General features: G+C 42.4%; 1 protein-coding gene across 1 annotated transcript in view; it reads right to left on the bottom strand.

The window, feature by feature from the left end:
- Positions 1-23960, bottom strand: part of KCNU1 (potassium calcium-activated channel subfamily U member 1) — a 91238-nt gene that overhangs the window by 60973 nt on the left and 6305 nt on the right. Inside the window, exons 5-18 of the mRNA XM_077919799.1 lie at positions 22719-22809; positions 19562-19673; positions 18467-18542; positions 16133-16208; positions 15853-16023; positions 14352-14443; positions 11251-11361; positions 9854-9959; positions 8231-8313; positions 6947-7016; positions 6408-6560; positions 3635-3747; positions 3061-3129; positions 1356-1442 (exon numbers count right to left, since the gene is read on the bottom strand). Coding sequence (XP_077775925.1) covers positions 1356-1442; positions 3061-3129; positions 3635-3747; positions 6408-6560; positions 6947-7016; positions 8231-8313; positions 9854-9959; positions 11251-11361; positions 14352-14443; positions 15853-16023; positions 16133-16208; positions 18467-18542; positions 19562-19673; positions 22719-22809 — 1410 coding nt within the window. The remainder of the gene's footprint in view (positions 1-1355; positions 1443-3060; positions 3130-3634; positions 3748-6407; positions 6561-6946; positions 7017-8230; positions 8314-9853; positions 9960-11250; positions 11362-14351; positions 14444-15852; positions 16024-16132; positions 16209-18466; positions 18543-19561; positions 19674-22718; positions 22810-23960) is intronic.

Below are 23960 nucleotides of genomic sequence, written 5' to 3'. Positions count from 1 at the left end.
GCCAATAAAGCGAGATGAGTGCAGCAACCCCAGAGTCGGCCATGACTGGAACTAATGGTCAGGGGTCCCTTTACCTTTAACCGCACACTGGCTGTCTTTTCTTTTGTTGTTTTGTTTTTGCCTGCTTTTCAACATAGGTTCACAATGCATGATAACATTTTAAAAAAGCAACCATAAAACTCATTGAAAATAGAAAAAGTAAGAATTCTTGAATGCTTCCAGAATATGTGTACCTCAACCTATTTTAATTTTCTAAATGCTTCCAGAATAAAGTTTCTGTTTTGGTTTTTAAAATATTTCATAAGGCTAGTTGTATGTGGAAAACAGGTGATAATGAAAAAAATGTATCTAGTTGTGTGTGGCAAGGGGGGGGGGGGAGAGATCGTTCTGAACAGTCTGGACAAAAGTGTCAAGGGAATTTGACTTTTGGGAAAGCGACAGTTAGGGAAATTAGGCCAGGGGGTGGAGAGGAGGGAGAAGGAACGGTGGGGTCTTGTGAGGATGAAGAGAATGTTATTATAAATTTGTGAAGTGCATCGGATGAGGGGAGATTGGAATCAAAGTCCTGGGGGTGACTATGGTGGACAAAGATGGAAAGCGAGGGGGACAGAATGCTTTGTAAGGTACAGAGAGATCTGGTAGAAAGGACTGCAATGTTGATTCGTTTTATGGGAAAAGATACAGGCCTGTAAGAATGTTATATGGTGGAGAAAATTACTTCATTTCACCTCTCCCAATTCTGGGAATAGTAGTGAAATGTGTGTGGGGGGGGGAGAGAAATGGCGGTCAGGCATGTCATTCAGGAATGTATATCCTTATATGTCTGGTGTGGGAAATCTTTGACCCTCAATATATTGCTGAATTCATATTCCCATCACCTCTGGCCATTGACCATGCATGCTGGGCTGATAAGAGTTATAGATCAGCAACATCTGGAAGACCAAAAGTTCCCCACACCTATTATATGTGTTGTGCATGAGTCAAGGCTGTCTTTGTGTTGGGGGAGGATATGTGCATTTTGTTGCATGCTTTCCCTGACAATATGCCTTTTGTAGCATTTTTTTTAAAAATAACACAATCACAAAATTTGTGCAAATTTCAAAGGGCAGAATTGTGTGGGTTTGCATATTGTTTGGAAACTGCAAATTAGGTAGGTTCACATTTAAATGTGAGATTCATCCGCATCTGTATTCACCTGTATATATAAACGATGAGAGTTTCCCTCCTTTGGTTGTGAAACACAGCACAAAATAATACTGTTACAAAAAACACCTGCCCAGTGTTTGACATCCACTCCAATGTTTAACAACTTAGAATACAGTTCAAATATGGATGCAAGTAATTAAAGAAATTACCTTCTGAGTTGCGCTGCAGATTTGGCGATGAAAAAGCCCATTGTGTCGAAATGGAGTTTAATAATGGAAGGTGGATTGATCAGGATGCTATTGTAAAACAGTTTGAGAACAACAAGAAATGTCATTTAAGCCTCCCTTAGTTTACTGTTTAAACATTTGTATTAAATCTGTACAGCTGCTACATGCAGAATCAGAGACTAGGAGGTGATGGGGAAAGATGATCTTTAGGGCAAACGGAGGGTGCAAATGCAGATTTGTCCAGGATAACTTGGAAGAGCTTCCCCAATTTACTGAATTCAGTGTCTCCAACAAAATAACTCCAATATTCTATCCTGGTGACCTACTTCTTCTATGGAAGGCAAATATTTACATGAGCAAAAAAAGAGAAAAATGTAGAGAAGCCTTGGATGTAGTGCCAAGACCTTAGCAATTAATCTGATTGTTCCATCTGCCGAGTGGGGTGACTACTCAATGAGCCAAACGAAGCAGGCAGAGACTGAGTTGGGTTTAAATCAGGGGCAGAAAACCTGTTTCCTCCAAATGTAGTTGGACTCCAACTCTCACCAGGCCCCTGCCAACACCAGGGAAAGATAGGATCTGTAGTCCAGCAAGGGGCGTAAGTACCCATCTCTACTCAAAGTAAGTGAATCTGCTATCACATCCAGAGTTTCACCACTTGAATTCCCTACATAGGCATTAAACATAGAATCATAGAATTATAGACTTGGAAGATACCCTAAGAATCACCTAATCCAACCCCTGAAATGCAGGAACATGCAGCCATCCCATACAGGGATTGAACCTGCAACCTTGGTGCTATCAGCACCATGCTCTAACCAACTGAGCTATCCAGGCTGACCTAATGGAGTGGTGTTTTGCCTTTTCAAAAGCTCGCCTACACTTCCGTTTGTGTCACCCCTGAAAAGACCCACTCTTTAGCGATAGATCAGAATAAACGGCAATCCAGGGCAAGTCTCGATTGCAATTTACTCCAATTAAACTCTAAAAAGCAGTTTTCCCTGGAGGAAAGCAGTGGGACAAGTATGGATAAGCCCCATGGGCTTCTGCTGGAGATAAGAAGAAAAAAGTGTTTGGGAGGGGTTATGTTGGAAGAACAAAGACGCTTTAGATCTGATGCTAGCAGAGTTGGGGCAATTTTGTAATGTACAGCCTCCCCTTGGCATGGCTACTCTGAGGCCCAATGTGGCTCTCTTGTCCCAGTTTATCTATACAGAAGAAGAAGAAGAAGAAGAAGAAGAAGAAGAAGAAGAAGAAGAAGAAGAAGAAGAAGAAGAAGAAGAAGAGTAGTAGTTTGGATTTGATATCCCGCTTTATCACTACCCGAAGGAGTCTCAAAGCGGCTAACATTCTCCTTTCCCTTCCTCCCCCACAACAAACACTCTGTGAGGTGAGTGGGGCTGAGAGACTTCAGAGAAGTGTGACTGGCCCAAGGTCACCCAGCAGCTGCATGTGGAGGAGCGAAGACGCGAACCCGGTTCACCAGATTACGAGACTACCGCTCTTAACCACTACACCACACTGGCTCTCATATTTCTTCCTCTGCTTTTCTGTAGTCTCACAGCAATCTGTCCTGCTCAGGTCCTAGGCAGGTTGCTCTGGCCATGGTGATATTCCAACGCAAAGATTTTACGATATCATACTTAATCCTGCTAAATGCAAGAAGTTCAGAAGGATAGGTGCCCACCTATTTCCTTGCATGCCAGATCGAAACTCGATAGCAAGCAGCATGAGATCCAGCTTCAAAAAGCACAATCTAAGAAAGAGATTAGTTTGTGTTATTGACAAAGGAACAAGCAAGTGAAGAAAGGAGGGGAATCTGTGGGATTCAGAGTAGCAACCATTGCTGAAAACTGCATCAGTTCTTAAAACCTGCTGGAGACATTTGCGCAACAGGTAAAACACAATGTGAGTGAGCTGTCCCATGAGCTCTACTTGGGAAAAATGATTATTATGCATGAGTGAAGATCAAGACCATGTCATCACACACTAGACCCATCCATTGGCTTGCTTTGCTTACAACACAAACCCCTGGATGGAATGAGGCTCATAAGCAACAAGACTTCTGAATACCAGTGGCTGTGAAGCATGAGTAGGACAGTGTTGTTGTGCTCATGTCATGTTTGTGGGCTTCCCATAGATATCTGATTTGTCACTGTGGGAACAGAATGCTGGACAAGATGAGTCTGGTGTGACCCAGTAAAGATTTCATGTTCTTACTAATCAACTAAGGCAGTGGTGGTTGGAAATCCTGGACTTACTGGGCCACGTCTTTGAAGGACATGTCAATAAAATCGTTGGATAGAAGCTGAGTCATCACTTTATAATCCTGGCCTTCTATTTCATGTAGGTGCTTATTCAAAGTGAGCAGTTTCTGTAACAAATATCATCATTGTCATCATCATCTGGCCAACTAACAACATCTAACAACTAAGTTAGATGAAATGCACTCTGCTTTTATAAGTTTGTTGATTGCTTGCTGTTTTAACACTTTGATTTCACTGTCAATTTTTGTTGTTGTTTAACTGCTTCAAGAACATTACTGTACCATTGATATAAATAGATATAACAAACATTTATTTTATTAAACCTTGTTCTAGCCTTGTTGCATTCAAATATATATGACCATACACCCACACACCCACACACCGTATTTTTCATTGTATAAGGCTTTTCCCCCCTAAATTTTCGAAGTTTAAAATAAGGGGTCGTCTTATATACAGATAGTGCATAGTGTATCTTCTTAATTTTTGGATTAAAAAAAAATAGGGGTTGTCTTATACATGAGGGCATCTTATACACAGAAATATATGGTGTATGTGTGTGTACATACACACACACACACACACACACAGTGTATATATATATGTGTGTGTGTGTGTGTGTGTGTATATATATATATATATATATATGCAGGTTTTGGTGTCCTCGGGTATCTTCCCGTGTAAAAGTTGGGGTGTCTAGGCGACGTTTCGACGAGGTCTCACTCGTCATCTTCAGGCTGGTGCTTTCGGCTTCTTGTTACTGGAACAGAGCAGGATCTCAGTGTTTGTTCTGGGCAGAGAGGAAGTTCCCAGGCTAGTGTGCCTTTTCTTCTTTTGTTCCCAGAACATTGGAGGCCACACCTCCTCAACAGTATTTATAGGAACTCAAACACTGAGATCCTGCTCTGTTCCAGTAACAAGAAGCCGAAAGCACCAGCCTGAAGATGACGAGTGAGACCTCGTCGAAACGTCGCCTAGACACCCCAACTTTTACACGGGAAGATACCCGAGGACACCAAAACCTGCATTCCTGTACCCGTGAAAATCTACGAAAGCATATATATATATATATATATACACACACACACAGTGGTACCTCGGGTTAAGAACTTAATTCGTTCTAGAGGTCCGTTCTTAACCTGAGGTAACACTTTAGCTAATGGGGTCTCCCGCTGCCGCTGCGCTGCTGGCACACAATTTGTGTTCTCATCCTGAAGCAAAGTTCTTAACCCGAGGTACTGTTTCTGGGTTAGCGGCGTCTGTAACCCGAAGCGTCTGTAACCTGAAGCATACGTAACCCGAGGTACCACTGTATAGTAATATATATTTGACCATATCTAACTATTGCCATATATATTTGATGGTATCTATCACCATGTGTTTTGCCATTTGAAGTACTGAGGGGAAGATTGGCTGGTGTCTCATACCAAGATAGGCTGTGCCCATGTTCCCAGGATGTTGAATGTATGAAGCATATTTTATTATAATGTAGTCTGTATAAACAGGTCAGACAGCACCTAATCAATCCAATATTAACAGAACAACCTGGAATTGCTGGCTCTTTTCATGTCAATGTTCTTCTTGAGAATAAGATTGATGCTATTACACTGGCTGTAGCAAAATTTCTCTCAGAGGCAGTAAAAATCAGAAATCAGTATGTATAGGCTAAAGCTCCTCTGTTGCCTAGCAAGGCCAAACTTACACCTTATTAACTGTTGATATATACTATTGTTGCACTGTGTACGTTGAGTCTACGGACAGCAAAAAAGCTGTGTGTGTCTATAGTGATACAGAGATAAAAGGGGGAAAGTGAGGGAGGACAGCAAAGATGTGAGAGGTGTGTGTGTGTGTGTGTGTGTGCACGCACACAGGCACATGTGTGTGCAATGTAATATACTGCCATATATTATTATATAATCTGGGAGTTGCATTCTGATCTACAGTGGTACCTTGGGTTACATACACTTTAGGTTACAGACGCTTCAGGTTACAGACTCCGCTAACCCAAAAATAGTACCTCGGGTTAAGAACTTTGCTTCAGGATGAGAACAGAAATCGTGCTCCAGCGGCATGCCGGCAGCAGGAGGCCCCATTGGCTAAAGTGGTGCTTCAGGTTAAGAACAGTTTTAGGTTAAGAACGGACCTCCGGAATGAATTAAGTACAGTGGTGCCTCGCAAGACGAAATTAATCCGTTCTGCGAGTCTCTTCGTCTTGCGGTTTTTTCGTCTTGCGAAGCACAGCTATTAGCGGCTTAGCGGCTATTAACGGCTTAGCGGCTATTAGCGGCTTAGCGGCTATTAACGGCTTAGCGGCTTTAAGAAAAAGGAAACAAACTCGCAAGCACTCGCAAGACATTTCGTCTTGCGAAGCAAGCCCATAGGGAAATTCGTCTTGCGGAACGACTCAAAAAACGGAAAACCCTTTCGTCTAGCGAGTTTTTCGTCTTGCGAGGCATTCGTCTTGCGGGGCACCACTGTACTTAACCCGAGGTACCACTGTACAAGTAAGTTTGGGAGTGTCAGGTATGGAGAGTCCACTGCAAAAAGCAGACCAAAGAAATTCCTTCTGCATCCCTAGCTGCTATCTAGGTATCTAGAGGGCTGTAGGTTCTATGGAGAATCACCCTATCCCATAGTGATATCCAAACCTGTAATATATATATCTGTTCTTTATTTAACTGTAAACAGTGGAACAGCTGTACTGATAAATCTGCAGTAAGGAATGCTCTGTTTAACTCAACACCCATTAAAGAATTGGAAAATGAATTACCTTGGAGTCTTCCCTAATGAACAGACTGGTCAACAGTGTAGTCAAGCCGGGCACCACACAACTCTGTGCTATTAACGCAAGTTTGAGCTCAGCAAAGCAGATTATACTATCCCCTCTCCTCCAGTCCCAGTTGGGGATCTTTGGAAGGTAGACCTGTTTCAGGTGAAAAAGGGGGGAAATGTGGAAGGATGAGAAACAGCAGAATATTAAGTTTCCAATTAAAACAGACAAGCAGGAGGACTATGTGGCCACTAAGGAAGTGACACCCACCCTGGAAGGATGTCAAGAAAGGAAGGTGGCCCTCAGGCTGGAAACATTTTCCCACCACTGGTTTCTAAGCACACAGTTTTACATTCATTTGCAGCATTTTGTTGGTGTCTGAGTCACTAAGGCATCACATGACACTTTGGAACAACCTCACTTCAACTTGGGGTGGTGCCTGAGACATTCCAAGAATATCTCTGAGTTACCACACTTTGGTTTAGGATTTGGGATTCGTCTGCAGCTGATATACACCACAGATAAATAGACAGCCCCACCTTGTTAGACGACTGGATGATCTGTATTATGACTTTGGTGTTTGGGAAGTGATTCTTGATGGACAGTACCCTGAATGAAAAAGAAAATAGTTGTAGTTCCAGAACCATGAATCCCACCCACCCACAGAATCAGAAGAAATGAATCATGTTCACTAACACATTCTATTTCGAATGTTCTGCTTCTGAGATCCATGCTGAGGGTAGTTTTTTTAAAAAAAAATAAATCATAAGCCAATGTGAAAACTAAACTTATCATTGGAAAAAATAAAAATTGAGAGAAACTAGGATTGACAGACTTCTCCATGCTTAATCTTGATACAGTATGTATTGTACAGATGACTGAGACCCAGTTTTCACTAATGTATTAAGCCTAAATCTCATTTCAGCCACTCCAGATTGCAGGTAGTGACTTACATAAAGGAATAGCCCTCCATTAAAAATATTCTTCTCAGAGAGTAAGGTTTTAGCAAACAAAATTGGTAGATCAAGAAGATGGCTATGTTCAGAGTTTTCCTTACAAATAAATAGATAGATGCATTCACAACTGTGTAATTCTCCACAAGCAATCTAATGTGATTCACTCCACAGACAGGTGTACTAGAACTAGGCCTGTATCTGCTCTACATAACAACATGAAAAATGAATCTGAAAAGCAGAGTTTAGCTCTAGAAAACCTACATATCACCTGGTCTTTCCTGGCTTATTCCTATTCAAAAAATGAAAGAATAAGCAACCTACAAGACAATTTTTTAAGATGGTTTGGGTTTATGGTTTCAAAGCTTTACTAACAGAACTTGTTCCAAAACAGACACAAAACAATCAATGTTACATCCAGAAAGTTGTATAAAATCACATGTTTGTCTAAGTATAGGTTCAGCTTCTTACAAATATAAAATAACTATGATCAGAGTTAAAAACAAAGCTTTGTCCTTCTCGTAGCCTGCATTCCAGCCTAAGGCGATGTTCTCCTGAAGAGAAATCATTATCCCATCTTTTGTCCTCTGTGGCTTTCAGAAAAAGAACAACTCTCCTCAAAATGGCTGTTTGCAACTGAATAAGTTTTTCATGAGATCTAAAGTTAAACACCACATGAGAGAGCAGAGCAGAGATACTTTAACAGTTAAACACTAACCCATCAGAGAGCTTTTCTTTAACTCCTATGGCAATTCCCATACCTCTTTAGCAATACGCAGAGAATCATTTTCTATTTCAATGTACAATTAAACTATTATACTTAACACTATCCCCCCCAGCAAAAAAAACAAACAAAAAACCCTGTCTTACCTCATGATGTTAGTAGTATCCTCGATATAGGGGTTGGCAGAACATGTGTCAGCCAAGACGAGACATGCTTCAGCTTTCCCCATCTATTTCCCAACAAGAGAAGAGAGGGGAGGCTAGAAGTAAACTGGCAACCTAATCTTATTCATATTTACTTTAAAGTAAATCTGTGTTAAGCTGGGCTTAGTCCACCCTTACATCTGAACAGGACTGCAGCCTCACCTTTGTACAAGCACTGCTGTTAATAAAAGTCTGGCTCTAATTTGAGCTGAGCCTGACTCGCAAATAGGAGTTGCTCTCTGCCCTTATCAACCCTCCCACCATCAACTAAGAAAAGGGATTGGGGAAAATGTAATCCTCTCCAATTTGATACTCCATTCACAGGCAGCAGCAAATTGGAAAAGCACATTTTGGTGGTTTTCTTTTTTTTTTCAGGGGAGGACAAAAATATTGAAATTATTTCACAGGAGTGAAGCCTGAGGTCTTCTCTGCTTTTCTAAATTTCCTCCTTGATTTTAAGCTTCACTGCTGCATCAGAGCTCCTCTCAGTAGCCTCAGGCTGACAACCCCTACAACCTAATGGGAGGGTGTGGTAGCACTTGGGTGTGTGTGTGTGAATGTCTGCTTCCAGGCCCTCCCACCATCAGTTCACATGATCCAAATTCAGCTCAATTGTGTAATACATTAAAGAAACAAACGCTCATATAAAGAGAATGGTAAGTTGCAAGGGCAAATATCTGTAGTGGGCAATTGTAAATGTTTCCCAACAGAATAGGGTAAGAATGGGGAATGTGTGGCATTCTGGAGGTTGCTGGAATCCAACTTCCATTTTTGTTGGTCACCAGCCTACTAACTGGGGCTGATGGGAGTTTGAGTGTAACAACATCTGGTGGGCCAAAGATTCCTCATCCTTGGACTAGAAGAAGCTGCCAAATAATGGATGAAACCATTGACCCACCTAGCTAAGCATCTACACTGAATCAGCAGCCACTGCTGCTACAATATAGCTATAATAACTATATACTGTACTGTATATATTGCCCCTTAGGAACAAATCACATGCTTTGGTTTAGTTTCAGTTTCCACTCTGGCTGTTGACAGTGTTGTTTTTTATGCCTAGGCAGGAATCAGAACAAAAGTTATTCCGTGGTTCTGATAAAGTTTTCAACTCTTAGTTACTGGCTGTTCATATAGTTACTACTCAAGCTTTGCAGGATAAATATTGGGGGAAAGTTCTGCTCATTCTGCATTTCTTTTCAACTCTGCCCCAGACTCACAGGGACTTGGGATCAACTCAAAATGGAGTGTTACTTTCCTAGTGCAGGAAGATTATTTCCAACTCAAACTCAGTAAACACCTGCAAATTACAAGCAGGGCTGTCGCTCAGTAGTATAAAATCTGCTTGGCACACAGAAAGTCCCACACTCATCTCTGGCATTTCAAAGTTAAGATTGGGAACCTCAACTGCTGCAGTATGGACAACGCTGAACTAGATGAGCAATTGTCTGACTTGGTATAATGCAGCTTCCCATATTTCTATCATTCCTTTGGTTCTGCAAAAGAGAATTCACAGCTAAGGCACTCTTCCATTAGACTCTGTTTGTGAATAAGAAGAGGAAGTCCTACCTGAACTCTCTGCAGATCTTCAGTCTTCATCACAGAACCTTGGAAGAAAGTGGAATATGCAGCATAACATCTGAATATAGTTTCCAGTTCCAGACCTGGATCACTTCTAGATAGGAGAAATGTATGCAGAGAGAATGAAGGTGTCCATCAATTTCTGAGAATGAATATGTGATTCTGTGTCGATGCTTAGAATTTACTAGTGAACTGGTTAAACCAATTCATTTGTGAAGGTGATGGTCTTGGCTGGCCTCATCAGCATCTTAAAGAGATGTCTTGCCAAAGTGACAACTGATTATGCTTTCAGGAGGGAAGCCTGCCCCGCCACCCCCACTTGGCTGGATGCCAGGTCATCTGATGAAGGAAGACAATAGGACAGAGGAATTTGGTTTTGGTGTTTGAGTTTTGACTGGGTTGGAAGCTGGGGAGAAAGGCTTGACTTTCTAGGCTGTGCTGAATCCAAGTGTATGCCTGGGGGGCTAGGAACCAAATGGGGAGGCAAGGTCTGTTGGAATGTTAATGCTGTGAGACCTTCTATCCTATGCTCAGGTTGTACACGTGTATAAATGAAACCATAAATGCTACAAACATCATAGTCTCAGTTGACCTCCATCCCAAGGAAACTGAACCCTGAGTAAGCACTGGGGCACCCCCTGGAGTCTCTCACCACTCAGATACTGGGGTATGTGCAACAATATATGCTTGCTTTTTCTGTACCGTTCTAAACATCTGCAGTAACACCCTTGGAAGAAAGTGTGTGTGTGTGTAGCTGGAGCAACAAGAGTGAAACAAGTACTAAATCAAGTAATAATTTTGCCCATCCTGAAAAGTTCAAACCCATCATTCCCTTTCAGCAAGGCAAGGCCCCTTTGAAAATTAACGAAGAGTATTTTGTCTGTATTTCTCAAGTACTTCCAACCCTACCTCCTTCTGTCAGTCACCCAGAAAAGGTATCCTTGCTAAAATAAGTGGAGGGAGTGTCCCCCTATGGTTGGGCCTTTGACCTGTGCAAAACAGCTAAGGATGTCTCAGGAATTGTGCAGTTGTGTCTTCTTATGAAATGTTACTCAGGTACTAGCTCAGATACTTTATGCATCCATAGGTAAGAGAGTGGTTTTGGCTGTTTCTGTGTTGCTTGCTCAATAAAGTAGTAAGAGATAGGTTTCCCCCCTGCAATTTCATTGTGACAGTCAGCCACACTTGCTGAGTGCTTTGCTTTGCTTGCACCCGAAACATTTGGTGCAGCACTAAAGAAGGTTAGCGTTATATGTTCACACAATGCAAGGTACTTAAGAATGGTGGTTGTGTTGCTAGTAGATGCAAGAATTAATGCAATTTCCACTCCAGGAATCTGGATGGTATGTATTTTTTCCCCATCGAAATCAATGTGATATACTTACTCTCCCAAAAAGACAATCTCAGTGGCAACCTGCCCAGAGCCTGGGGCTAAAAAGTCCCTTAGGAAAGTAGTTACGCTGTGCAGAGTGATATAACCACAGACCACAATATATCTGCAGGAAGAAGAAATGTCCACAGATCATTTTCTTGTCTGGAAAATGTAGCACAACACTACAAATTAGGAAACTGCAGACCAACGTAGCTGCCACCAAGACAATCCAAATCTATATTGAAGTCTGCTTAGAAGCTTTTGTTAATTAAGCAGTATATAATTCTTAAGAAAATAATAATACAATAAATATTGCAAATTGAGATGTATGCATGTTCACACACAAATATACCCCACTGAATAAATGAGTCTTACTCCCAAGTAGGCATATAGAAGCTCCTTGTCTAAATTTGATTGATTTTGCTATTTATCTATTTTAAAAGAAATTGTGTTTTATCAACCAATATCTAAGGTACTTTTTTATTTAATGAAGGGACAAAAGTAGGTTGAAATCTAAAGTTCTGTACTTCACATTGCTCCACCCCCAAACATCTGCATGTAGTGCTGTCAGGCTGGGACTCAACTATGCTTCAGTGCTTTGCGATTTATATGCTGCACCAGAGCATAGAAAACATTATTTGAAAGCAAGATTCTACTGCCCTAATCTACATTCATTTAGAGAAAACAGCATTTCTTGTTCAAATAGCAGGGGTAAAAAGATTTCCCTTGCTCCATTCCTTTAGTGTTCTGTTGGTTTGATCCACCCTGTTTTGCATTCCTCATGAATCCCACTCTATTTCTGCTTGCTGTGATATTTACTCAGATTTTGATTTTTCAAAAAGTGCACTTGCAGATTGGTAAAACACCATACAAAAATAATCTTGATGAAATTATGTTTTCATTCATATAATGTATGGCTTTTTATTCATATGATGTTGCGTCTAATGATATAATCATTATATCACATATTTAGAGAGCAATCCTAAAGTCCTTGGAAAGATGTCACAGAACCCAAGAGATACTGCAGATCTGTCAATGTGCCCTGCATAGAAGGAGGTCTATCCTTGCAGACTACTCCATCGTGGGGGTGAAAACCTCCTCCACATTTGTCAATCCATGCAGGGGCAGAGGAAGGCGGGCAGTGGGGGTGGGTTGCCCCGGGTGTCACCACTGAGGGAGGTGACAAAATGTCGGGTGGCACTCACCGCGGGGCAGCATGCCCGAGCCACGCATCTCTCCTGGGAGTGATGTGGTGGCTTGGGCGCCTGCAGGCTCCGTGCTGCCCAAACAGTCTGCCAACCACCTCCCCCTCAGCTGTAGGGAGGCCGAGTCGGAGGAGGCAGGCAGACTCCTCAGAGGGCCCGCGGAGCGTCCTGCCCCAGCTCGCGCCACCCCGCAGGTGGCTGGCCCCGCCCCTGGGTGCAGGGCATGCACGCCACCTCAGACGCCCGATCAGCTTGCTTTGCCACTGAATCCACTGTCAGTTCCAAGGATGATAAGAACAAAAACAGATCATTTCATTCCAGAGTGGATTGGGAAAGGCTTTAGAGCCACTGGATCCACAGCTCTCCCACTCTCCTGACGTGATTCCATCACAAGTGGGAAATGCAGCAGCCCTGGAATTGGCATACTGATTTCCTTTCTGTTTGGGAGCAATGGGAGGAAAAATTGGTGGGGAGAGGCACTAAAAGATAAAAATATGGAAAAATGCACACACACACACACACCCTTTTGCTTCTGCCCCATTGGTTTGAGCTCAGCATGGCTTTGGATTTCACCATTCATGTCCCTAGGATTGTATCCCAGCAGTGCAGCTCAAGAGGATTCCTCTTCCTAGCAACATTTTGTTTATACATCTCTATTTTGCCTCAGTTTGACTTTATTTATTTATTTATAAAATCTCTTTAAATTTTTTTAAAAAAACACCCACGTGTGGTTAGGAAAGGGCATTGGGAAGGCAAAACGATGCTCAAGGGAAAGCTAAAATTCTCTAAGGAAGAGATGGATGGGCTGGAGGGAGAGAACAACTAAACTTAAATGTGGACTAAGTGCTTTTGGAATACAAGTTGTTTTATTGCACTCTTACATTTCAGATAATAAATGTATAATAAAACTGTATACAAAGAAAAAGATTGTGGTCCCCCCCCTCCATTTACAACAGACACCTATGCTGTATGGAAGAAGAGTAGAGCGGGACGCTTAAGAAGACACAAGTGTGCAAAGACATCCCACTGTCTATGTGCCCTAAATTGCAAGTTCCAGAGTGAATTATAACCATTTAACATTCAATATTAAAACATCTAGAGCAGGTTACAGTCACAGGAAGAGGGTAGGTCCTGAAGACACCTATGTCACGTGTGAAAGTCCAGGGAAAGGAGATGTGCCTTCAGCATATGTACAGTATAAAGAGGGTACCAGACACCACCTCTGTGGGGAGGGAATTCCACAACCTAGGAGCTGCCGCAGAAAATGCCCAATCCCTGGCCACAACTCCCCAAACTTATGAGGGTGGTGGAACAACCTAGAAGCACCCATAGAGAAGGAGGAGTTCTTTCAGATATTTGGGGTCTGAGTCATTTAAAAAGCTAAAGGGACCCCTGACCATTAGGTCCAGTCCTGACCGACTCTGGGGTTGTGGCGCTCATCTCGCTTTATTGGCCGAGGGAGCCGGCGTACAGCTCCCGGGTCATGTGGCCAGCATGACTAAGCCGCTTTGGGCGAACCAGAGCAGCGCACAGAAACGCCGTTTACCTTCCCGCCGGAGCGATACCTATTTATCTACTTGCACTTTGACGTGCTTTCGAACTGCTAGGTTGGCAGGAGCAGGGACCGAGGAACGGGAGCTCACCCCGTCACGGGGATTCAAACTGCCAACCTTCTGATTGGTAAGTCCTAGGCTCTGTGGTTTAACCCACGTCACCTGAGTCATTTAGGGCTTTATAATTAAGGGGAGTACCAGGAATTGGGCTCAGAAATGAACAGGCAACCAACACTCACAATCTCTTACTCAACAGCAGCCAGTATGATCAGGCAATACCAATCACAATAAACTTTCACATTCTGAGCTGTTGTTGTTTTAGTAATTAAAATAAAGGAGAACTTGAATCTACTCACTTCCTGCCTTTCACAGCCACGTAGGAACCCTTGTGTAGTTTAGTGCTTCCAACAATGTCTACCATTTCAGGCACCAAATTTGCAAAAAGCATCTAGGACAATGAAAATATACAAGCTCAGTTAAATGAAATGCCGGGATGAAGATTCTTAAGTAAATAAATAGGAAACCCAAGGACGTTTGAGGAAGAAAAAATAAATGTTAGCACTGAGGCTATTATTCACCATACATTTAGAAGTCTCGGGAAGAGCTGCAGCTCAGTGGTAGAACATCTGCTTTGTATGCAGGAAGCTCTGGGTTCAACCTTCAGGTATCACGGACTGGCTGGATGCTGAGAAGTGGTGGAAGGCACCAGCTGGGGGATCCCCAAGGGAACCCCCAGGGGAAGAAGGCTCAGAGCCAGGGGATTGGTGGTAGGACGATGATGCGTGCTCAGAGGGAGAAGAAGGAGCAGATTGGGAGGTGGGAGTGTCAGAAGTAGAAGTGGTAACAGGATTTAGTGAGGAGGAAGAGACTTTGGCAGAGAGCAGTTCAAACTCCAAGGCTGAAGCAGAGACTGGAGAGAAGGCTGGCCAAAAGACAGCATTGAGATAGGCTGTGGAAGAAACCAGGGAATTTCCCCTCCTGCTGCAATCAGCTCTCCTCCCCCTTGGTCTCCTAGAACATGCAGAGAAATGAAAAGAGCAGAGCAGAGATTGGTTGTGTATAGGTGGAGTTTGCAGCTGCTTGGGAAAGACCCTGGAGAGGAGGAGCCTTCAGATATTTTGAGACTAGAATTCCCATCATCCCTGACCATTGGTCCTGCTAGCTAGGGATCATGGGAGTTGTAGGCCAAAAACATCTGGAGGACCGAGGTTGAGGAAGCCTGCCTTAGAGAGTGGTGGGAAGGTGGGGAGCTTCAGTCCTCACAGCTACCACGTTGGAGTAAGGCCTATTGGGAAGAGTTGCTGGGATCACAAGGTCTGTACTGTTTTGGTTTCTTTGAAATTAAAGGGACAGACACTGTTTCAACCTACGCTTGACTCTGACTCCTGGCACCAGGTAGGGTGGGAAGAGACTCCTGGCTGAAACTCTGGTGGGTCACTGCCAGTCAGTGAAGACAATGCTGACTTGGTCTGATTCAAAAGAAGACTGTTTCCTGCTCTTCCTAGTACACATAAGATGTCATTGACCTGACACACTTAATGAACTGAAATTTCTCAGACAGAAATTCTGACCAAGGTTTTGAGGAAATGGGGGGAGGGAACTTTCCTCTTGAACTCTTTGAGAATCTCAGTCCTCCCCTTGAGATTATTCAGCAATGTGGCCTCCTCAATCATACTGTCTGTCAGTTTGGCAAATGAGTTACTATAGTGGTTTATGCACTTGAGAATTGCTACTTAAAGGTGCCAATGAAAAAAGGCTGTTCTGTAATGCATCAAATTAGGTAGAACTAAAGATCTCAGATACAGGATTCTGAAGAAGACTGTAGAGCAGATTTGAAAGGGCTAAGAAATTTCTTACCAAGCCAGCAATGATGAAAATAATGATGAATGAACGCCCTAAGGAGGTTTTTACCACCACATCGCCATATCCAACTGTAGACATGGTTACCATGATCATGTATAAGCAATCAAAGTAAGTCAGGCTTTGGGAATTTTTAGTATATGCCCAGGGATCACCAGAATTTTCGATCTGTGCAAGAAACAAGAAAATGAATAAATTAATTAAAATAGAAGAAAAAATGTGTTAAAAAATCATTTCACCTGAAAGCCTGAGCCATTGTAGCTATTGCTTTACGTACCCAATGAAGAAATCCTGCAGCTGTGAGACAAGTGCTGACAGAGACAGCTAGGAGTTTGGACAGCTTGACTGCAGTGCTAAAGCGGCAAGGGAAGACATGACCTGAGTGCCAAAGTTCCAAAGTTATCTCTACTTATTCTTCCTAACATTACTCAGATGGGTAGAATCCCACTTGGGCACCTTACCACTATCATAAGTAATTCAATTGGAGATAAATATAGATCCATTCATGAATTATGCTTTACTTTCTGCCATTTGGCCTGTGGTTCACACAAAGTGACTAACCACCAATAATCACAACACACTGTATGTATGAATTTTCCCCAAACATACCATTTTTCTCTTTATCTTAATTTCTCTCCAGGTTTCAGAGTTCCAGGTTTTCTGCTATTGCATCCGAAATGGCACTAATGCATTAGATTATTTTTTTTAAACTGCTCTGTTTCAATTTTCATATGTTGTACAGAGCACATTTTGCCATAGCTTTCAGTTCCTGCAGTTCATTTTTTATCTCCCCATCCATTGAATTTTAACCAACCTGCAGTTGTGTTTTGATGAAAAACTACAAAAAAGCAATTAATACAACTGCGTGTGCTCTTGAATAAAGACACTTTTTGTGTGTGGTGTTTTACCAATGCACAGTAGGACTCCCAAAGGACATGCAGGACATGTAACAAAATTTTGCAGGGTTCTAGCAAGCCAGCCATACCCACTTCCAGGATATACCATTCCATCCTTACCCCAGGTTATGCATCCATTCCCCAGTCAGCTGGGATTCTGTTATCACTGAGCATGTTCAATCCTCAATGGGCCGTTTAGGGTTCCCCCCTAAAGTTGTTGTTGTTTCCCAAATCATAAAACTTTCCCTGACCCTCTGATTCATGGATGATGCCCTTTTGACTACCTAAGAAACCAGTTAGAAAGCCAGCCTGAGAGACCGGGGGTCAAATCCCGACCCATCCAGAAAATTTGCTGGCTGATCTTGGACCAGTCTCAGGCTTGTGCCAGTCCCAGGAACCATCCATGCTCATCTTCAACATGCTGCTTTTAATCTAATTTGATTCTAGATTCTTGCTGTCCAGGTGAACCAAGAAGGAAATGGGGATTGTGATATTGGCATACACCTATGTGCAATGCCATTGGGCAAATGTGTGTTTAAACACGCACCTGTAGCCAGGACAAACTGCAGTGTAATGCAGAAGTCACCTGCAATGAGCTTTGAGCTTTTATTTTTGGAATGAGACCAGTTTCCCAAGAAGCACTTTTGAGGGGCAAAATATACATCAGATCTGGACTGTGTGCGGACTACATAGAAGGTAGTCTCCATTGATACTGAGAATGAAATGTTGTGTGTATACAGCCTCAGATAACGAGTTCTCTATACAGGATTCATGGTGATGTCAGGAGGACATTCCACAAGCACAGTGTGGAATTTAATTGGATCCACAGAACTCCAAGGATGAAACACTCTAAATGGCCCCTGACTGCTGGAGAAGTTAGAATCATAGAATTGTAGAATTGTAGAGTTGGAAGGGACATCAAGGGTCATCTAGCCCAACCCCCTACAATCTGCAGGAAACTCAGCTAAAGCATCCATGACAGATGGCCATCTAACCCCTGCTTACAAACCTCCAAGGAAGGAGGGAGGGAGGGAGGGAGGAGGAAGTAGGAGTCCTTAGTCAACCCTCCACTGATTTATCTTTGGTTTTGTGCTGTCTCTCCAGTGCTGGATTTACGTATAAGCTAAACAAGCTATAGCTTAGGGCCCCACTCCCTTGGGGCCCCCAAAAAAATTAAAGGAAGAAAACCCTGGATGTACATTTCCAAAATATAAGATTAAAATAAAATAAAATAAAACCTACATACAGGAACAGTGTTTTGTGTTGTGTAGGCTCCTATTTGTTATGTGCAAATTGTTTTAGATACCTCTTAAGTCCTTAAATTAAAATTAATTAAATTAAATTAAGTCCTTAAATTAAGTCCTGACCTAATGGTCAGGGGTCCCTTTACCTTTGAAGTCCTTAAATTACCATATGGCATATATTCAACAACAAACACACACACACAAAAACCAGTGACAATTTGTTGTTGACAAAGGACAGCTGGACATATAAAAGGCCCCATTACCTTCAGTAGCTCAGGGCCTCATCAAACCGACATCCGGCCCTGTGTCTCTCCCAACCAAAAGCTGTCTGAATCACAATCCTGTGTGCAAAACTCCACACTAAGCAATTGACTTGCTGCCCAGGCTATCAAAATCCCAAGGTGGGGAAGGAGGGACAGAAGGGAAATCTATTGCTTATGAGAAAGGTGGTATGATGCGAGTCTGACTTACGCAGTCGTCGTAATCTGGAGAAACTGTAAAATTTTGGGAAGTTCCATCAGTCTGAGTGCTCGCAAGAAACGTAAACCTACAGGAAAGGATGCAGAGTGAGGCTTTGTGAGTGGGTGGAAATGTCCTTGTATTGGTGAGCATTTGTGCATAACCCCTGTTATTATCTGGTCTGCTACGCTTAGGTTGAAAGCCTAAGCTTCCTTACCTAGGTGTAAGTCCCACTGAACTCAGTGAGGTGGACTACTAGAGTATAGCAATGGTTCCTGATGGAAACAGGGTTTTGAGGAGAAGAGTTGGTAGTATTTGATGGTCAGCATGCATGTACTGAGTATTTGGTAGTATTTCATAGCTAATTACAGGGCCATTTAGCAGTATGTGCATCAGTTCCTTTCGTATCCTGAAATACAAGGTCAATTGGGCTGATTTTCAGAAAGTTCACATATTTCTGTGTTGGGCTGCACTATTAAAAAGGCATCCAAATTTGGAGCAGGGAAAGCTTAAGCTTTTGAGTAACTGTGGGGCTTCAGTTGTCCCTCACACAGGGGCGTTCCAAGGTGGGGGCAGGGTGTGTGTGCTCCAGGTGCCATTCCAAAGGGGGGTATCACCCTGGGGTGACAAAATGCTGTGCACCCCCTTGAATGTGCACCACACCCCCCAGGACGTGCGCCACACCCCCCCAGGTGGCATGCCACACCCCCTGGGATGCATGCCACACACCCTGGGTACCGGAGCAGGTTGCTTCACCTCTGCCCTCAAATGCTGTGGGGTTTTCCTATTGAAAAACCAAACCAAACAGACTGAGGAAATGCTCAGAGCTTGACAGGGAAGGGGGGTTCTTTAGGTTTGATGGGCAGAACTAACTTTTATCCACAACAACTATGTTCTCAGAGCACTCCAGTTACAGCAATTTGTGGAAAGGAGAAGTCTACCATATCCCCCGTGGGGGCAGAAGCTTGCTCCAGTCAACTGTCCTCGGGGTAAGAGGGTCCTTGGTGTGTGAGTGAGAGAGACTGGGTGGCATTTTCCCTAACTCAGTCTTTCTTGGGAATTTATGCTGTTTTCTATGCAAGTTAATGGAAATATTGGTGTACTCACCAAGCCAGTTTCTTCCTAAATAGAAAGAGATACAGACCGGAGTAATGGTGAAGAAGTCCACAATGGAATTGAGTTCAACCCAGAAGGTCAACTTGTCACTTGCTGCAAAGAACTAGAAAAACTGCACAAAATCAGATGACACAAGGACCATACCTGTCTAGCTGTCTTTCTACCCACTCATCCACTATCCATCCTCCCAAACTAGCTATGTACAGCATTTCAGGGAGGGTGACTGGGTGAAGTTGCTGTTCAATGCCTTCTTCTTGCCTGCTTGCCAGCTGATGATCACCCACCATTTCGCTTCAGATATTAGCCCTTCATATGAAAAGCTAGTACAGGGAAGGTTATTATACTGAATCCTGCATCCTTGCCCTATCCTCTACTTTTTGTACAGTGGTACCTCAGGTTAAGAACTTAATTCATTCTCAAGGTCCGTTCTTAACCTGAAACTGTTCTTAACCTGAAGCACCACTTTAGCTAATGGGGCCTCCTGCTGCCGCTGCGCAATTTCTGTTCTCATTCTGAAGCAAAGTTCTTAACCCGGGGTACTATTTCTGGGTTAGTGGTGTAACCTGAAGCTTCTGTAACCTGAAGTGTATGTAACCCAAGGTACCACTGTATATGCTGGAAGCTGCCCAGAGTGGCGGGGACAACCTAGTCAGATGGGCAGTGTCAGAGAGCAGACTGAGGATTACAACTCTGAAGAGGAATGGTGAGAACCTCCCCCTCTTCCTGCTCTTTACCGGGATCCTGAAGCTGCTCAGGAACAGTGGAGCAGTATAGATTTAGAGAATTGGTTTGCAGAGGGACACAGTTCGAAAAACAGCAGCTGGGCAGAGCTGAGTGTGAAACAGTTAGAAGAAGCAGAATAGGAAGAGAGAGAGAAAACTGACTCCCCTTCTCTAGAGAGTGCCCAGCCTATCTCTCCAAAGGCAAGGAGAGCTGATAAGGTTGCTATGCAGAAGGCTCAATGGTTGCGAGATCAGGTTGCAAGAAGGGGAAGTGACAGTGACAGTGACTGGGGGGGTGGGAGGAGGAAAACTTAATTGGGAGCACCTTAGCTCCGACAATGGCTGCTGTGTTCTTTTGCTGTGATCATTAAACACTCTTAAACTGGTAAGGGTCTCTAAATGCTTTGTTCTGCTGCTGCTCGTCTAAAGGGGGAGGAAGCCATTTTCCGAAGCCTGACAGGTGGGGTACAAATAATAAAATTATGATGATGATGATTATTTCCGGCTAGGAATGGGGGAGAAATTGAATCCATTTTAATTTTTCCACCATTTATTTATTTATTTATTTCCATAAAGCTTTTTCCTGATTCAACAAGATAAAGGGGCAGAGGGAGAGAGGGAGAAGAAAGAAAGAAAAAGAAAGAAAGAAAGAGAAAGAAAAGAAAAGAAAAGAAAAGAAAAGAAAAGAAAAAGGGTTTCCAATTCTCCCCTTGTTATTTATATAAAAAGAATTATTCCAATAGATTTTTATTGTTTATGGTTAATAGCCATCACAATACAATATAAGCACAAATCACACAGTTTCAGAATGAAAGATGTTGCATGCACTGGACCAAGACAAATCTACAATTTCCAGATTTTTTTATTTTTTTATTTTTTTTTAAAAAAACATTCCTTCTGGTCAGCATCCTTAGGGTTTGACAGTTGCACTATCCATAAAGGTTGCCCTTTCTTGCTGCTTGAGCAAAAAGTGCCACCCTATAACTGATGCATTTATCAACATCTGCCACCAGCCATTTAATCTAAAAAACATCTGGTTGACCTAAGGTGGTCTGAAAATGGGGAGATAAATTTTGGGAAAGAAAAGAAAAAGGGTTTCCGATTCTCCCCCTGTAAGTTATATAAAAAGAATTATTCAAAGCATTTGCCCCAAGATAACATCAAACTATTCTACTTTCTACAAACCAGTATTATCTCAATCTCCCAGGCCAAATATTGCGTATTCATTTTCTTTTTCACACAAAAAGTCCGGAAGTGGTTCCTCATCTATGGAAAGCTAATTGGAAATTTATGGCATGATTTACATTAAGGGAGAACCTCTAAAAGATGCTATATTGATTGTATTTAACCCCTTGTAAGCTTTCCAAAATGTACAAAATGTTCCAAATACATGCTGGAGATGTGGAGAACCAGGTGGAACTCTCCTCCACATGTGGTGGGTGTGTAAAAAGATTAAGACCTTTTGGAATGATATATAGAGAGAGAGCTCAAAACAATGTTAAATGCATCTTTTCTGAAGAAACCAGAATCATTTTTATTGGACATTCCAGGTCCAGACATTGTTAGGAAGATAAGAAAAGTCTTTCTGTGTGCCACCACTGCCACAAGGATACTTATAGCAAAACACTGGAAGAATGACAAAATTCCCACTAAATCTGAAAGCTAGTAGATCTAAATCTAGTAGCTTTCTAAATTAGTAGCTTTAGTAAATCTAAAGCTAGTAGAATATGCTGAATTAGACAGTCTCTCAAAAAAGATCAAAGATAAGTCAAAACAGGAGTTCATTTCAAACTGGGAACCTCTAAGGAGATATGTAAAGGATAATTGTTGCAATCTGAAATTGGTAACCTCTGCAAGTAATATAGGTTAAAAGGGAGAAAACAGATTTATATATGTATGAAAATTATTATTTCATGACTAATATATTGAGGCAATAGGTTTATTAGAGTGGAAAAATTGGGAAAGGATGGGAAGTCAAAATATGTACTAAATATAGTGTAAAGGTCATCTCGCTTTACTGGCAGAGAGAGCTGGCATACAACTTCTGGGTCATGTGGCCAGCATGACTAAGCTGCTTCTGGCGAACCAGAGCAGTGCACGGAAATGCCATTTACCTTCCCGCCGGAGTGGTACCTATTTAGCTACTTGCACTGCGTGCTTTCAAACTGTCCATTCTTTTGTTGGATTTTCGTTTTGACAAAACTGACATATGCAAAATAAGGAAGATATGTCTTTGATAGGGGACGCGGGTGGCACTGTGGGTTAAACCGCAGAGCCTAGGACTTGCCGATCTGAAGGTCAGTGGTTCAAATCCCCGCGATGGGGTGAGTTCCCATTGCTCGGTCCCTGTTCTTCCAACCTAGCAGTACCCTTTATGCATGGCCATGACTTTCCCTATTAATTTATAAAAGAAAAATATTTCTTACCCGCAATCCAAAGTAAAAGAGGAAGAATAAATTGAAGAAGAGGTCAACAAAAACTGTCTGGTCTTCAAATGAGAGACAGAACTGTTTAACACTGGAGAAGAGAGGGAAAGGGATTCATTATTGTTTAAGGCCGATATGAATTCCCATGTCAGTGTGGTTTAATGGTTAGATTCTTGGACTGAGATCAGGGAGACCAGAGTTCTATGTAAATAATAATAATAATAATAATAATAATAATAATAATAATAATAATAATAATTTTTATACCCCGCCCATCTGGCTGGGCTTCCCCAGCCACTCTGGGCAGCTTCCAACAAAATATTAAAAGGTTAAAATACATAACCCTGAGCTCATAGGATGAAATTTGGGGTAGAAATAAATATTGTGGGACGTGGTTTGTTTGTCTGTTTGTTCCTATGCTCTCTTTGGATTTGGATGCCACTTCATATACTATCGCCAAACTCAGCATGAGGGTTCCTGAGGTGAAGAGGTGGTAGTATTTGCCAATGTTTGGATTTTGGGCACCATTTTGAATCAAGATGATGGACTGAAACCTGATTTTAGCATGACTTCACCAGCCTTCTGGCATAGATTCGACCACATCTCAAGATACTGTCACCACAACCAATGCAAGCATTCCAGAGGTGGGGGTGGCAATCTTTGTCAATGATAGGATGCCAGGCAACATTTTGATTCAAGTTGGCAGACCAAAATATGACTTTGGCATGATTTCACCCATTTTTTTGGTCATAGGTTCGTCACCATCTGGAGCCAGAACCAGCACTAACACTTATTCTAGGAGTGAAGCTAGCAAAAAAAACATGGAAGACTCCTGTTTCTGGGCAAAGGCCATTCAGTGGGAAGCCAGAAACTGAGAAGGGGCACCTCGGAAAGTGCTGTACTCTCCTTCATTGGGAGTTTTTAAAGAGAGGCTAGATGGCCACCTGGCAGGGATCCCTTAGCTCTGATTTCTACATTGCAGGGGTTGAAATAGATGACCCTTGATATCACTTCCAACTATAATTCCATGATTCTATGATATATATTGTAGGGAAATGGAGGGGGAGTGCTGTTTTGCTTTAAGTCAATCCATCTGAAACTGTTAAGTTACTAGGAGACGGGGCAGGTGCCTGAGATAAGCTGAAGTTCCTGGCTCTGTATAAAGAGTAAGAAGCTTTCTGTAATTTAGATTAGGTAAGGATAGGTGGATTTTGGGGGTTCATCACAGGAGGAGCTGGAGTT

The sequence above is a fragment of the Podarcis muralis genome, chromosome 15 (assembly GCF_964188315.1).
Source record: "Podarcis muralis chromosome 15, rPodMur119.hap1.1, whole genome shotgun sequence".
NCBI lineage: Eukaryota > Metazoa > Chordata > Lepidosauria > Squamata > Lacertidae > Podarcis > Podarcis muralis.
This window is presented reverse-complemented; position numbering and strand designations above follow the sequence as displayed.